The sequence below is a fragment of the Apus apus genome, chromosome 4 (assembly GCF_020740795.1).
Source record: "Apus apus isolate bApuApu2 chromosome 4, bApuApu2.pri.cur, whole genome shotgun sequence".
NCBI lineage: Eukaryota > Metazoa > Chordata > Aves > Apodiformes > Apodidae > Apus > Apus apus.
Window position 1 is genome coordinate 90,630,569 of NC_067285.1, and position 14,266 is coordinate 90,644,834.

The 14,266-nt window shown below is 39.5% G+C and overlaps 1 protein-coding gene across 7 annotated transcripts in view; it reads right to left on the reverse strand.

Annotated features, from left to right (window-relative positions):
- Positions 1-14,266, reverse strand: part of LIMCH1 (LIM and calponin homology domains 1) — a 179,294-nt gene that overhangs the window by 64,306 nt on the left and 100,722 nt on the right. For all 7 annotated transcript variants that reach the window (XM_051617424.1, XM_051617428.1, XM_051617427.1 and 4 more), the window contains 3 exons: positions 8,719-8,825; positions 5,136-5,166; positions 1,315-1,425 (listed from right to left, as the gene is read on the reverse strand). In XM_051617424.1, the coding sequence (XP_051473384.1) occupies positions 1,315-1,425; positions 5,136-5,166; positions 8,719-8,825 (249 nt within the window). The remainder of the gene's footprint in view (positions 1-1,314; positions 1,426-5,135; positions 5,167-8,718; positions 8,826-14,266) is intronic.

Below are 14,266 nucleotides of genomic sequence, written 5' to 3' on the forward strand. Positions count from 1 at the left end.
GCATTAGCTCCTTTGCCCATCTTTGCTTCATCCTTCAGAGTCTTTGATGTGGGGACTGGTCTTTCCCTGCTGCTTCTCTTTTGAAACAACTCAAGTATTACTTCATTTCCTTATTGCTTATGTCTCAGTCGTATCTCTCATGAGTGGCAAAGTCCAGAGCAATTAATGCAGGTTATTTAAAATGAAGACCACAATAAAACTCTACAGAGGAGGAGGACAACCTGTTTGTTCACAGGAGCTGGGCTCACAAACAGGAATTTTCCAGTCTAATTAAGGCCCTCTGGTCACACTAGAGTATACAAACTGCTATCAGCCAGCCAAGTATTTCTTCCTCTCCAGTGACAATCTGCTACTGGCCCTCTGAGATCCCAGAATGAAGAGCCGCAGCTGGTGCAGATGCAGTAGCACAGAGCTCAAGGAGAGCAGACAGCAAAAATTCTCCCATGGTCCCCATACCCTACTGCCTGTGGTGACTTGGCCATTACATGCAATGGGGAGAGAGTAGCAGGCACGAAGCTCTCTGTGGGGTGGAGAACTTCTGCTTAGCCTTTCACAAGCCTGATGCTAGCCACTGGGTGCTGCCATCTTCTTACACGCCTGCTACCTTCCCCTTCCATCCCTGGTAAACACATGTTTGGATGTCAATGCTAACCATTACTAAGACTGAGTGTGTCATGTCAAGGCTCAGGGCATGCTGCAGCACTCAAACAGAAGACCCTAAACCAACCCTACAGCTAGCACAACCTTTCCTTTCCAACAGAGCTCAGCTCATCATAAACCACCAAGTATGATTCAGCCAAAATTTAGAACTAAGTAAAACACAGATTCATCACAACTATGCCCTTGGTGAAACATAATCTCCTCATCCTACCCTTCAGCTTTATTTAGATACTTTGGTTTGGTGTTTTATGTTGCAACTTTGAAATAAAAGAGCTGCCCATGAGACTAGATGTTATAAAGAAGAAAAGTCTCTGCACTGCGAGTCCCACCCCTGTACTTTTGAACGTCAGCTCTTCTAGCTGAAACTTTGTGTCAAAAATGAAAAAAAATCAACCCAAAACCTATGGAAATCAAGATGACAGAACCATGTGACAGTTCTAAAGCCCTGTTTGATGTAGCTAATATCACCACAAAGCTAGCTGTCAAATTTGTGTTCATGGCTTGGTAAAGACAAACATTTTTGAAGGAGGTAGGGTTTACTAAGTAATTTGTAATCCAACCCCCCATTTCTCTCATCTTTAGCAACAAACAGGTTATTTATGGGAGTCATAATTCAAACGAAAATTCCATTCCAAAAACATAACAAAAAGATACCTTTCTCATTTGTGCCAGCAAACCTTCAAATTCCTTCAGGTTCAGGGTTGATCCACTGTATGATGTGCAGCTGTTTGCTGCTTTCCCTAGCCAATAAATGGTAACTAATACCTGTAGAAGTGAATAAGAATTAATAGAAGTCATCTATACAGTCACTTAGTAAAATTTACTTCCCTTCAGCATCTCTCAATTATTCTAAACTGCACAGCAGCACACATTTTTGTCATAAGTCAGAATTTAAAGGGAAGTTTCTGTCAGTGGTTAAACATAAATACATTGGGCAACTATGAAAATTTAGAATAGTCACTTAACACATTATCTTCCTGGTAGTTTTATAAAAAAAAGAAACTGCCATGTCTGCCTGGAAAATAAAACAGCAAAAATAAATCCGAATAGAGAAACTAGGCAAGGTATTTGAAACTGTCTAGAAGCCCCACTTATAAAATCTTGTTTGTAAATCTAATGGGAAAAAAAAAAATCCCTCAAGAGTACTAATACTAGTTGTCATCGATTAAAATGGTTAAGACTAATGGAAAAAATAAAATATCTGAAATGTGTGCTTGTCTATCTCAAGGATACTGTAATTAACCAGATTATATGGGAACACATACATTCTTCTTCTGCTAGCTTGAGAAAAGCTTAGCCCAAGATTAATCTAAAGCCGTGAGCATCTGGTTGTTTCTATCAGACTAAAATGGAAAGAGTTAGTGGTTTCATTCAAGTTCTGACTTGATGTCTCTCCATAACTCAAAAGTCATTTCAAAGATAGCATGGAAAAAAAAAACAATAATTGCTCTTGCAAATGTTTATATACCCTCTCACTTCTTTATGTAGCAAAGAAAAAGAATTTTACACTGCTGGTGCTGGCACGTGTTTTAGGAAAGGAGAAATGCTCCAGAAATGCTGATATTTGTATCATGCAGGGCAAGAAAACCATCCTTTTTTGCACCACATATGACTCCACTTAAAGCAATGTCTATAATGGTACCTGTGCAGAACCAATTGGGACTGGAAAAGGAACATCAGAGGCAATTCAGTTCAGTTTTCTGCACTGGTTAAAAACACCAAACTCTCACCTCAGACCTTTGAGCTTTTTCTCATTTAGTGCTCATTATTTCTGCATATTCTGTGACATTGCAAAGTATGTCACTGCAGAACAAACACGAAATCTTTTGATGTGGAAAACATATGCAACCAGTAATAACTAATACATGCTATTAACTGTCTCAAAAATGTTAGGTAAACTGAACTATAGTATTTTATGTTTTGATGGGACGAGGCCATATAGTTCATACTATAGAGTGAAGAAAATGGGACTAGGAGAAATCCCAAGGAGGGGCTGTGAACAGGCATCTTTGTCAGACTCTTCCCTAAACATGCACCCACATTCCTTCAGTGCTTGCCCCTCAGTCACATATGGCAGACTTCCAATTAGCCTTTTCTCATCAACTTTCTCTATCATCCCTACTTTTCATTCAAGTGTGATGTCCAAAATCACACACAGCACTCCACCTGAGTTCCTGTCAGAAGAGGATACAGCATGTGTCCCCGGGATTCTCTGTTTAAAAACAACTGGGATGCATAATGTAAAATATATTATATTTTAGATATAAAGTATAGTCTATATTTCCCTTCAGTTTATAAATAGTATGCACGTCATAAAATAATTTTTTAAAAAATAAAGTTCCAAAATGTTCCTTGTTTTAAAAATTACATCCAAATTGATACTACTGTGCTGAGGGAAAGGGGATGGTTTCATCAATAATGCCATTTTTTCTTGAAGCAACCTTTATCTGAACTGTTTTCCTTCAACCAGCACTACTCAACAAATTTATGTAAAAAATTCTTACAGTACATGTTCTTGAGTTAAGTGAAAACACTTGCAAATACAGTATTCCTAGCAACTAGGAAACTGTCCAATTTATTTTGCCATTCAGTTCCCTATTAAGGTTGTGCTATTTTTATTTCTTTCTGCAGCATTTGATCACTTTCTCTCTTCTTCCTTTCTTCATTCACTTCCCTGCCCCCCCCCAATAATGTCACATTTGCAAGCAATTTTGGCCGCCAGCTGAGGTTGCAGGATCATGCAGCTGGAAAGCACAGATTGCCTACAAGCACATAGTGGAGGATAATTTTGAAACTTTACCTTTAAAACAATTCATTTGTACAAGGATATTTAGCCAGTGGCCACAAGGGTGTTAAAATGACAAAGCTGAACTCCTCCGTCACAACTTTGTGTGCCGGATGCAACAGACATTACTGTGATGACGATGGGAAAGACAGAATTAAATAATTTAGGGGAAGGGGTTGTATGGGGTTTGGGCATTTTATTTATTTTTCTTTACCTGCAGTCACGATTACTGGCTTGCAAAACTATTAGGAAAAAAATCTTGGTGTTTCCTTGCAGGTTACAGGGACACGAGCCAAATATCAAATTTACAGTGATTTACAGCTGACTAAGGACAGACAGCTTGCTAGGCATTAGGATAATAACTAACTCTGAGACCAGCGAAGTTTAGCCATTTTCTTTACTACTTAACAATTACAGGATCCATTATCACTGATATTGGTTTAAATCAACAAGAAATTAAAGTTAAATGGAATTACCTTTTCTGGGAAAACACGTGTTTACTTAGCAGGAGAACAAGAAAGCTAGCAAATCAGACAGCAAAGGCTTGCATCCAGATCTAATGATCCTTTTGATTAATTTTAAATCATAGAATCATAGAACTATTCAGGTTGGAAAAGACCCTTGAAATCACCGAGTCCAACCATCATCCCTACTCTACAAAGTTCTCCCCTAAATCATATCCACCAACACCAAATCCAAACAACCCTTAAACACATCCAGGGATGGTGACTCAACCACCTCCCTGGGCAGCCTATTCCAGGGTCTAAACACTCTTTCTGTGAATTTTTTTTTCCTAATGTCCAGTCTAAACCTCCCCTGTTGCAGCTTGAAGCCATTGCCTCTTGTTCTGTCACTAATTACCTGTGAAAAGAGACCAGCAGCAATCTCTCTACAATGACCTTTCAGGTAGTTGTAGAGACTGATGAGATCTCCCCTCAGCCTCCTCTTCCTCAAACTAAACATTCCCTGCTCCTTCAAGTGTTCTTCATAAGATTGATTCTCTAGGCCCTTCACCAGCTTCATTGCTCTCCTCTGTATTAGCTCCAGCACCTCGATATCTCTCTTGAATTGAGATGCCCAAAACTGGACTCAGTACTCCAGGTGTGGCCTCACCAGTGCTGAGTACAGGGGGACAATCACCTCTCTACTTCTGCTGGTCACACTATTTCTAATACAAGCCAGGATGCCATTGGCTTTCTTGGCCACCCGGGCACACTGCTGGCTTATGTTCAGCTGCTTGTCAATCAGAACTCCCAGGTCCTTTTCTGCCAGACACTTTCCAGCCACACTTCCCCAAGAAGCCTGTAGTGTTGCACAGGGTTGGTAAAAATACTTGTTACAAATTTACTTTATCCCTATATATTCGTGAAAGGCTACAAAAGCATAGCTTCACCAGCAAGTCAGACCATTCCCAGTAAAAACCACGATGGACAGCACAGAGATCACATTATTCATCCCTTAATTAAGCAGAGACAAACACATTCTCCATTGTATTTCTATCGTAAGGCTTCTTTGCCACAGCACCTCTACCAAAGTTTGCAGTAGAACCTGGTTAGGTCTGTGTTCAAAAGAACTTTTCAGTGATAATCATCTGTGCTAAGTTTAATGACATAATTCTTGCTCAGGCCAAATATAGGATTAACAAAGGAAAAAAAATAACCAACAACCAAACTCTGAGTCATGTACTTACATTTTTGAGCTTCCTACTATAGTCAATGTTCCTGGTTGCACACACAAACACAAAAAAGAGGAAAAAAAATAAATCAGAAAGTAGACACACTTTCAAGAGCTTGTATTCAGCAGATCACGTTTTTCCTAACAACTGCCTGGAAAATGTTTCTGCTGGCTGGGAACGCATGAAAGGAAAAAGATGTAGTTCACACACTCATTTATTCATAACGTGGCAGTATTTTGTCACCATTATTTCAATAATTAGATTAGAATTCTGGAAGTACAAAAGGAAAATGTGTTTATAATGGTCTCACAGTAAAGTAGGACAGTGCCAAAAATATTTCCTTTAAACAGTGTTGCTGATTTCTAAAAAAAAAAAAAAAAAAAAAAAAAAAAAAAAAGACCAAAGTCCTCATGGCTAAAATGTGTTCTCTGCTAATCCAACAGCCAGACTCTGTTCTGTGATAAATCGTACAACCCATATGGATTCTGAAGCAACTGAACATTCATAGGATACTGAGGAAATCATCACCAAACATTAAGGAAATGGAGCAGGTGCTTCTGTGGAAACAAGCATCACAAAGAACTAAGTAGATGGGTGAAGCAACAAAGATCTTGCTACTTGCAACAGAACCTACTGTGGAAAATAAAAATATATTTTTAATATATACTAGAGCACTCAGACAGAACATTGGCAGCCTTCTCAATTTAGTTTTTCACCAACATTCAAAGCGTTGAAGATTTCTGTGAGAAACAACAAAGCACAAAGTTTGCATAAACACACACAACATTCCAAAATTCAGCAAAGAAATCATTAGAGTGGTGGAAACATGTATCACATTTAGGTGCTGAAAAATAAGTAAGAGCACTTCAGATTTAGTACAGATTGTCTCCTGATTATTTATAATGGAATTGCCTTCTACTATGACAGTAATTCCACTCCAGTATTAAAGGTTGCCTGATAAAAACAAAAACAAATGTACCTGAAGCTGTGAGAACAATAAAAGCCCAAATACAGGCAATACTAAGCCAAAGTATTTTTTATAACATCTTTTTAAATGAAAATTTTACCCCACCATTATGCACATACTAAGAAAAATAAAACATTTCTATTTCTTTCTTAATAAAACAGCAGTGGAAAGAAGTCTTCTTTAACAAATCAAGAAGAAATTCTTTACAGCAGTAGCTCATAACCTTTATAAGCTGAATGTTCAAAAAAAAAAAAAATAGACTTAATGATTACTTCAGTTAACACCTATATGAAAAAATAATGGTTGAAAGTGTCATTATCTTAATTATTTGCAATAACATCATATTAATTCCTTACCAAACTTTTACCATGTTTAAAGAAAAAACCCAAATATCTTCAAAGAGGGGAAAAATAAATCACCTTCATGCTTTGGGAACTAGCTAGCAGACAACAGTCTTGAACATATTTCTCTACAAAAGTCATGGACTTGGCTTGTACAGCTCAACTTAGTTACTCAGCATGAACTTGGACAGTGCTAGGAAAACATTTGGCTCATTTCCACAGCTGCTTTCTCTGAAGAGTTGATGGGAGGAAAAAAATCATGCCAGTGAGACATTTCATATCTATCTGGCATCATAGTCAGCAGAGAGCCAAGCCAGCACCATGGAGTTTGACTCATGATCTAACTTGCTTACGTGCTGGACAGCTCTCCTTGGAGCTTCATGCCTAGTCCCAGTCTCCCCCACATGCCTCTTCCCAGGTACTCCACCATCTTCAACTCCGAAAGATCACATTTCTTATCAGAAACATAGAATCACAGACTGGTTTGGGTTGGAAGGGACCTTAAAGGTCATCTAGTTTCAACCCCCCTGCCATGGGCAGGGACACCTCTCACTAGACCAGGTTGCTCAAAGCTCCATCCACCCTGCTCTTGAACACCGCCAGGGACGGGGTAGCCTGTTCTAGTGCCTCACCACTCGCACAGTAAAGAATTTCAGAGACCCTTTCTCTATAGTTTAATATGGAGATTAGGGTTTGGTATGCAGATTATGGATTGTTTTGCAGCTTTCATCAGTCACTCATTGTCATGATTTTACAAGACATTGTGAAAAACCTCTTCATTGCAATACTACCAGATTTAGAAGAATTATAGCTTCCTCTCACTGGTATGTACAGACAAGAAGAACCTTGTATTAGAGCCTGAAACTTGGAAAGGAGCAAAAAGTGGGAGAATATTCCTTAAAACAAGGAAATAAGCCAATTCAATTTTTAGAACCTTTAAATTTTCCCAGACAGTGCTTGAACACCATGAAAACTTGACCAGCCTCCATTGCCAGAAGGGAAAAAAAAATAGTAAGAGAATGCCACTGAAATTTAGTAAATTGTTTCCATATACTTTTGTAAAATGGATATGCCTGACCAGGATTTCATCAGTGATCTTTTTGGACAAATCTTTTTAGCCAAAAGAAACAGGGCCATCCAATCAACTCAGCAGTATTTGGTTGTTTCTAGGGCAATAATGTTTTAATATTACATGATAGAAATTTCAGGAAAACTTCTAAATAACATGAATTACAAACATTGTTAATTTTATGAAATTATGGGGGACTCTCACTTTTGGGAGGTGGGGATCTTGATGGTTGTTAATTTAAATGAGAGAAAAATACAGTTTGACTGCTTCTCTTCCTCTAAGTCCACAATGACAAAGTCTTCCCTGAAAGGCACAACAGTTCCTATTTAAGGAATCTATCTCAATCTATGACTACATGGATTTTGATTCAAGCCTGCTACGTGTGACCTTAGGCAAGTCTGAAAATCTTTCTGTGTCAGGTTCACATCTATATTTTAAATCACTTTGTGTGGTGAAATCCTGAGAATACAAGCACTGGAGTTGAATCACTCTTTGTAGTGAGGGATGTGCATATACCATGGCTAAGAAGTTGTTGATTAAAAGGAGGGTTTAAAAAAAAAAAAAAAAAAAAAATCACTTGACCCCCCCCCCAAAAAAATGGATTCAATATTAGGAAGCAGTTTCTCTTAATGCATATGTGGTAATTTGTGTGGTAGCGGGTATGTCGCTGTGGTGAAAAAAGTATCTAAACTGTGGCATTTCCAGTGCACACCATTCACAAAGACATCCCCAGCCCAAATATTGTGTCTCAACCTATAGGCCTTGTTAGAAAATAAACAGATTGTGCTCATGAGTGCACCTTGTAGATTCTATACATGTCCTATAAGGCATCTTCAAAACAGTTTAATCTGAAATAACAAAGCTTAGAGGTTTTTTTTTCCCCAGCCTACATAATTCATTAGTTGCACAGACAAAAAAGAATGCCATCAATTTAGATTCAGGAAAGCCCGTAAGTCCCACAGAATCTCATCGCTTAACTAAAACAGTATTTTTAATAAGCTGTGTTTGATCTCTCTTTGAAAAATAACAACACTTAGAGAAAGCCTATCGATCAGAACAATGTATTCTTCCCAGCTCTAAAGATTTCCCAAATCTCAGCTTCCTGTTTGATTTATACAAATGACAAATCTATAGCCTTTTTGCTCATCCTTAAATATTTACAATTGCGTCACATGCACCTGAGGTTGTAACATGCTAATCCCAAACTGCTCTTGTACTTACTTGATGGTTACTCTGTTTGATGTGTCCTGCAGATCACCGGGATCAAAAAGCTGAGATTCTTTAAGTCCCAGCTCTTTGCAGCCTCTTAAGAATAAGATGATATTATCCTGAAATGAGGCAAAAAAAGAAAACAGTTTTAACTCTTCTTCATTGAAAAAAGTAATCCTACTGAACCAACCTCTCCCTGACTTAGTAACAGCTCACAAACAGTTGTATCATTAGTTAAACGAAGAATGAAAGATATTTCCTGTCATGAAATTTAAGAAGTCAGAATATGTTTTGTTTGAAAAGCAGACAAGTATGAAGCAAAACTTTTTATTATTATTATTATTAAAATATGTAACTGCAACAAGCTTATTTGACTTTTCTCTTTCCAAACCCAGATGTTGGCAACCTATTTAACTGAAAAAGCCCTGCTAATTTCCCCACCTACTGCTCTAAGCTGCCAAAACAGCTTCAGTGTGTTACAGGGCAGAAAAGAACAGGCTGGATTTCTGAAAGGAACAGGAAGGGTAGATATGAAACAGCCCACCACCACTTAAGCAAGCAGTTTGTTCAGAAAACATTTTGCATGTCAATACAAACAAACCAGTTACTTCTAGTTAATGCAACCAGTCTCTTGGCTCTCTGACCTCAACCAGACAGAAGCCACTGCAAATGAGGTAAGTAACTTCTCCTCAAAAAAAAAAAATGCTTGAAGCTATAATTTATGTGACCACTGTCTGTAACAAGAAGCACCACCAATTTTGTAACACTTTTAATGAAAGATTAATACTTTTCAGAGTGTAAAGAATAAAAAAATCAGTAACTAAGAGACATTAAGTACAAACTGATATAAACCTCTTTCAAACCAAACATGAGGGATGACATGGGTTTGCATCAAGGGGACTAAATCTGTATGTGTGCATATACGTTGAATATATGTTTTATACTTACTTACACATATACATCATCCCCCTTTTACAGGACCAACGAATTTTTGTTAAGCAGATAAATCTTGAATGTTAGAGGAGAACAACTCTTTATATATATGTTGCTGTATCAGCAACTGCAATGGTAGATGTGTAGACAAGTATACAACATACAGGTTGATATTCTGAGGCCTCTCATCTCAAACCTCAAACCAGAGGTACACTGCCATGTGAAGAGTTAGAGAGGAGCAGATCCACAGCGTGGGGCAGAGACATCCATTTGTGTAAAATCTGGGAAGTAGAGGAGCCTGGCGAGTGTTCAGCTCTTGCCCACCCTGTGTGACAGAGCAGGATTTTCATGAGCAGGTCCCTCCCCACATCTGCTCCAGGGCTTTTGTCTGGGTGGCACAGCCACAGCTCGATGAGAGCAGCTCTGTTTGTTCTGTCGGGGCACAGCGAGCAGCATGCTAATCACTGCAGCTCTCTGCATGCCAACGCTCTCACACACAAAGCTCACTGTCACCAACCACACTGCAAAAAAATACGGACTTGGAAATTTAGAGGAGTCCAAGTCTTCCTTTCTTCCCTGGCTGAAATTTAACAGCTCTGGAGGGGAGCCAGGGGGAGAGGAACAGCAGTCGAGAGAGCAGAGAGCCCATAACCCAGAGAGACAGCATCATTCATGACATGAAAAGATGCTTGTAAAATTCCCCATCTGGCTTACTGTTTGCATTATAAGTTTTCCAACTGCAATGTGAGTAACTCTTGTGTTAGCCTTTGATGGAGGACACTTCTGGTCACTTCCAAATGGTGGGTGGAGTCATGTGTAAATGTAATAAAAATGCAAAGGCATTTAAAAAAAGTTCCTAACAATATTCCCTAACAAAAATACACAGGACACAGTAACCTAATATGCTTAGAAAACAATCAAATAGGGGGAACTCCATGGATAACTAATCGCACCCATCTTTATGCCAAAAGTTCACAACCAAGTTACGATAAACAGTACCAAAAATGCAAGCCATTTGGCAGCCACGTAGTTTGGAAACTCACTTTTTCTGTTGAACAAATTCCCACTTCTCAAAAAAACCCCAGAGCAAGTGTCACAACCCTATGCCTGTTTTCCTACATGCTTTTATTTTGATAGTTATAATAATACTAATGTTTGGTAACTGTCACTAACACCATCATCCAAACAATTTCTCAGAAAGTGGGTATCTTATAAAGGCATAAACAACCATGCATGTCAGCAAGACACAATCAGTCAGCACTGAAAGTTTTTGCTTCTGTTAACAATCTCATACTTTCATTTCCCAATTGTCTTAAAAATGGCAATTTTTTTAAAAGGAATTAAAAAAAAAGCCAACAACATTGTTTAAAAGTGACAGATACTCAGGCAAACCTGCCCAGGCTGCATATACCCAAGCCAAAATGTATCTCATACTACTGCAAAACCAAACTTTTCCTTGTTTGTTTCAACACAGTTTGTGAAGATACTGGAGAACAACACACCTAAAGTCACTAAAAGGAGAAAGGAGTCTTACCATGAAGACCCAGCTCCAAAGAAAGCTTTCTCTCTGTATTATTGCACCTTGCATTGGCCAACTCCTGATTTCTTCAGTTGCCAGAAAATTTTGCTTACATTTTTTGAGAGAAATTATAGTTCTATATCCGTTAGCTGTAACTATACAACTTTTCTAGTCATCTGTTCTAAAGTGCACTTCTCTGTTGGTGTTGAAGAAACTAAAAGAGAAAAAAGCCAAACAAACCCAAAAAGGTTTACAAGCAGATACCTATACAAAATATCCTTACCTTAATTAAGGGACTGAGAACACACACCTAATGTGCACGTCCAGCTCCTTACAACTTGGCAGAGATAAACAGGTCACACAAATGGGTCAGGCTGCGATGGCAAGGATTGCAGCAGGGCCAGCTGCCCTGCCTCCTTTTACAGTGGTCTTAGAAGAGACACTACCATAATTCAGTCTCTCTGGCAGCCCCTACAAGGCACTAACACACAATTTCTTCAATACATTAAATAGAGATGATACTAGTAGCCTTTCTCTGAGCAGCTACTTGCTGAAGTCGCAGAATTGGAACAGACAGAGAATGGGTCACTTGGTCAGCACATCATGTTCTACAGCTCCAAGGACTTGCAACTGGCTCTTGCTGGCTCCTCTTGGTTTCAGTCCACACCACTATTCAATCAAAAATTTTCTTCTGGTTTGTGCCCTTGTACACCCAGAGAAAGGGCGATCTTACAGATTAGTCTAAACTTCTTTTGCAAATTTTATCTATTTTTGTCTATGAAATTTTGTATCTATAGATCTGTAATCTATAGATAACTACAAATTTCTATGTTCTCTCTATAAAATGACATGAACTCTAAACAGGCAGCTTACAGAAGACAAATGCTTCAGTGTGGTGACAGAGGACACGAGCACAGAATACACTGATAGGTTAAATCCCAACCCTTTCTGCTTGCCTAAGCAAAGTCCTGACAGTTACTATTAGGTCAGCACTATAAGCGATGTCATTTACTTCTAAGTATTAGAAATGCAAAAGTTATAAATATTTTGCCATGCTGAACTTTAGAACAGAAAAATTAACCAACACAAAACATTACAAACTCTCAGGCAAAGCCAGCCACAAACTGGCAAGAAGGGCCAGGGAGGAACAGGGGAGGAACAGAAAAGGATGGCCAGGAATATGGGGCACTGGATTCCCAAGTTCTGAGTCAGAGGGTTACATGGAAGTAAGGTGCTGTAAAGCTGCTCCTGCTCTTATAACTGCATTTCAACACCGTTACCTTTTAATCCCTTCTGGTGTGTAATCTGTATGACTCACCTCTATAAAGTCACTTTGCCAGGAGAACCACCTGCAGGTAATGCAGAGGGAATCGGAAGCAGAGAGGCTTACACCTCTGTGAAGGGGTGGGAAGAGAGGGATGAAGAACGAATACCCTGGTCATTTGTAATCTTTTTACTTTTTTCTTTTCTCTCTTTTCAAGAGACTGAAAACCCGTGTGCTATAAATAAGAAAAACTGTTCACTGTATAGCATTAGGTAATTTTCCTCACACATGAAGTGGAGCACAAGATCCTGAACTCTGTTTAAAAAAAAAAAAAGCCCAGAAATTGGCAGTTGTGCAGGACAGACACCCTGGAAAGCCACCACACATTCACACAGTAGCACTGCCAACACACAAGATAGTTCAAGCTAGAGAGAATCAAATATTCATAGCAGGCAAATTCTCTCCATAGGATCTGCTGATCAGATGCAAAGGCAAACAGCTTGAATTTGGCCCACTTCCATTCCTTTCATCTGCTACAATAGTATACAAAATATTCTCACTGTAACCACGCTGCAGATCAGACCTGCAGCCTATTGCTGTGGAACCATCATTTGTCAGATGTGCTAGTACATGGCCTGGACGAGATATACAGATAAACTCAGGGAAAACAAAAGCAAGCCAAGCTGTATGTCTGCACAGATCACTGAATAAAATGCCCAGTGCATGCCAGTTCTGCAAGTTGGAGATATTATTAGTTGCCAGTAGCACCATGCTGTTTTGCAGGACAGCTGCAGACAAACAGGCGGCCTTTTTCATTTCTGGAATGCTGAATTTTTTCCCTGATCCAGAATAAATTGGAAGATTTCTAAAAATTTTTCAAATTGGATTTCTGAGCAATTTCCAATACAGATTCTTAAAAGATTTTTGTTTACTCTCAACATTTCTTCTCCAGTCCTTCATTTTTCCATTTTATATAAATAATTAGGGGTGATAATTTAGTTCTATAAAAGCAATGGATCTCAACTGATTCACCAGCAGACGGAAAGAAAACACTGGAATATTCAGTTCAAGTTCACTAGGAAAGAACTTGCATGAGAGAGGCTTGGAACTTTTCTTATTTTTTTATATACAAGATACACACAGCTAAGTAACTATGTTGTACTATTTATCCAATGTGCTTTGCTGTGTACGTTTTACTCTATACAGGTTTATACTGTTTATACACCCCAAATGGATTAATGACACAAAATAGCCTCACCTAATGAAAATTAAACGCTATGTGGGGAAAAACAATGAGAACAACCCCGGGAGCAGGGAGGGAAAGGAGGACTTACCAGCCCGTCAGTCTGACCCGATCCTCGCCTCCCAAAGTGCAATAAACCTACAGAGGGAGCGGCAGGAATGAAGCGGGCAGCCAGCAGCCACAGAGCTGTGGCTGGCAGGGGCTGCAGCCCCCAAACCCCACTCCCAGCAGCACCCCGAACCCCTGAGACACGCCGGGGCTGATGTGCGGGCAGCACCCCGAACCCCTGAGACATGCCAGGGCTGATGTGCAGGCAGCACCCCGAACCCCTGAGACATGCCAGGGCTGATGTGCAGGCAGCACCCCGAACCCGAGACACGCCAGGGCTGCTGTGCGGGAAGCACCCCGAACCCCTGAGACACGCCGGGGCTGCTGTGCGGGCAGCACCCCGAACCCCCGCTGCCGTGTGGCAGGCAAAGGAGGAAAAGTATCATGTGAGCCCTGAAGGCAAAAAATAAATCCAGGGAATAAATACAGGAATTATTAGATTAAAAAGGCAGGAATAACACATGCTGGCAGGAGATGACACTGTACCACTTGT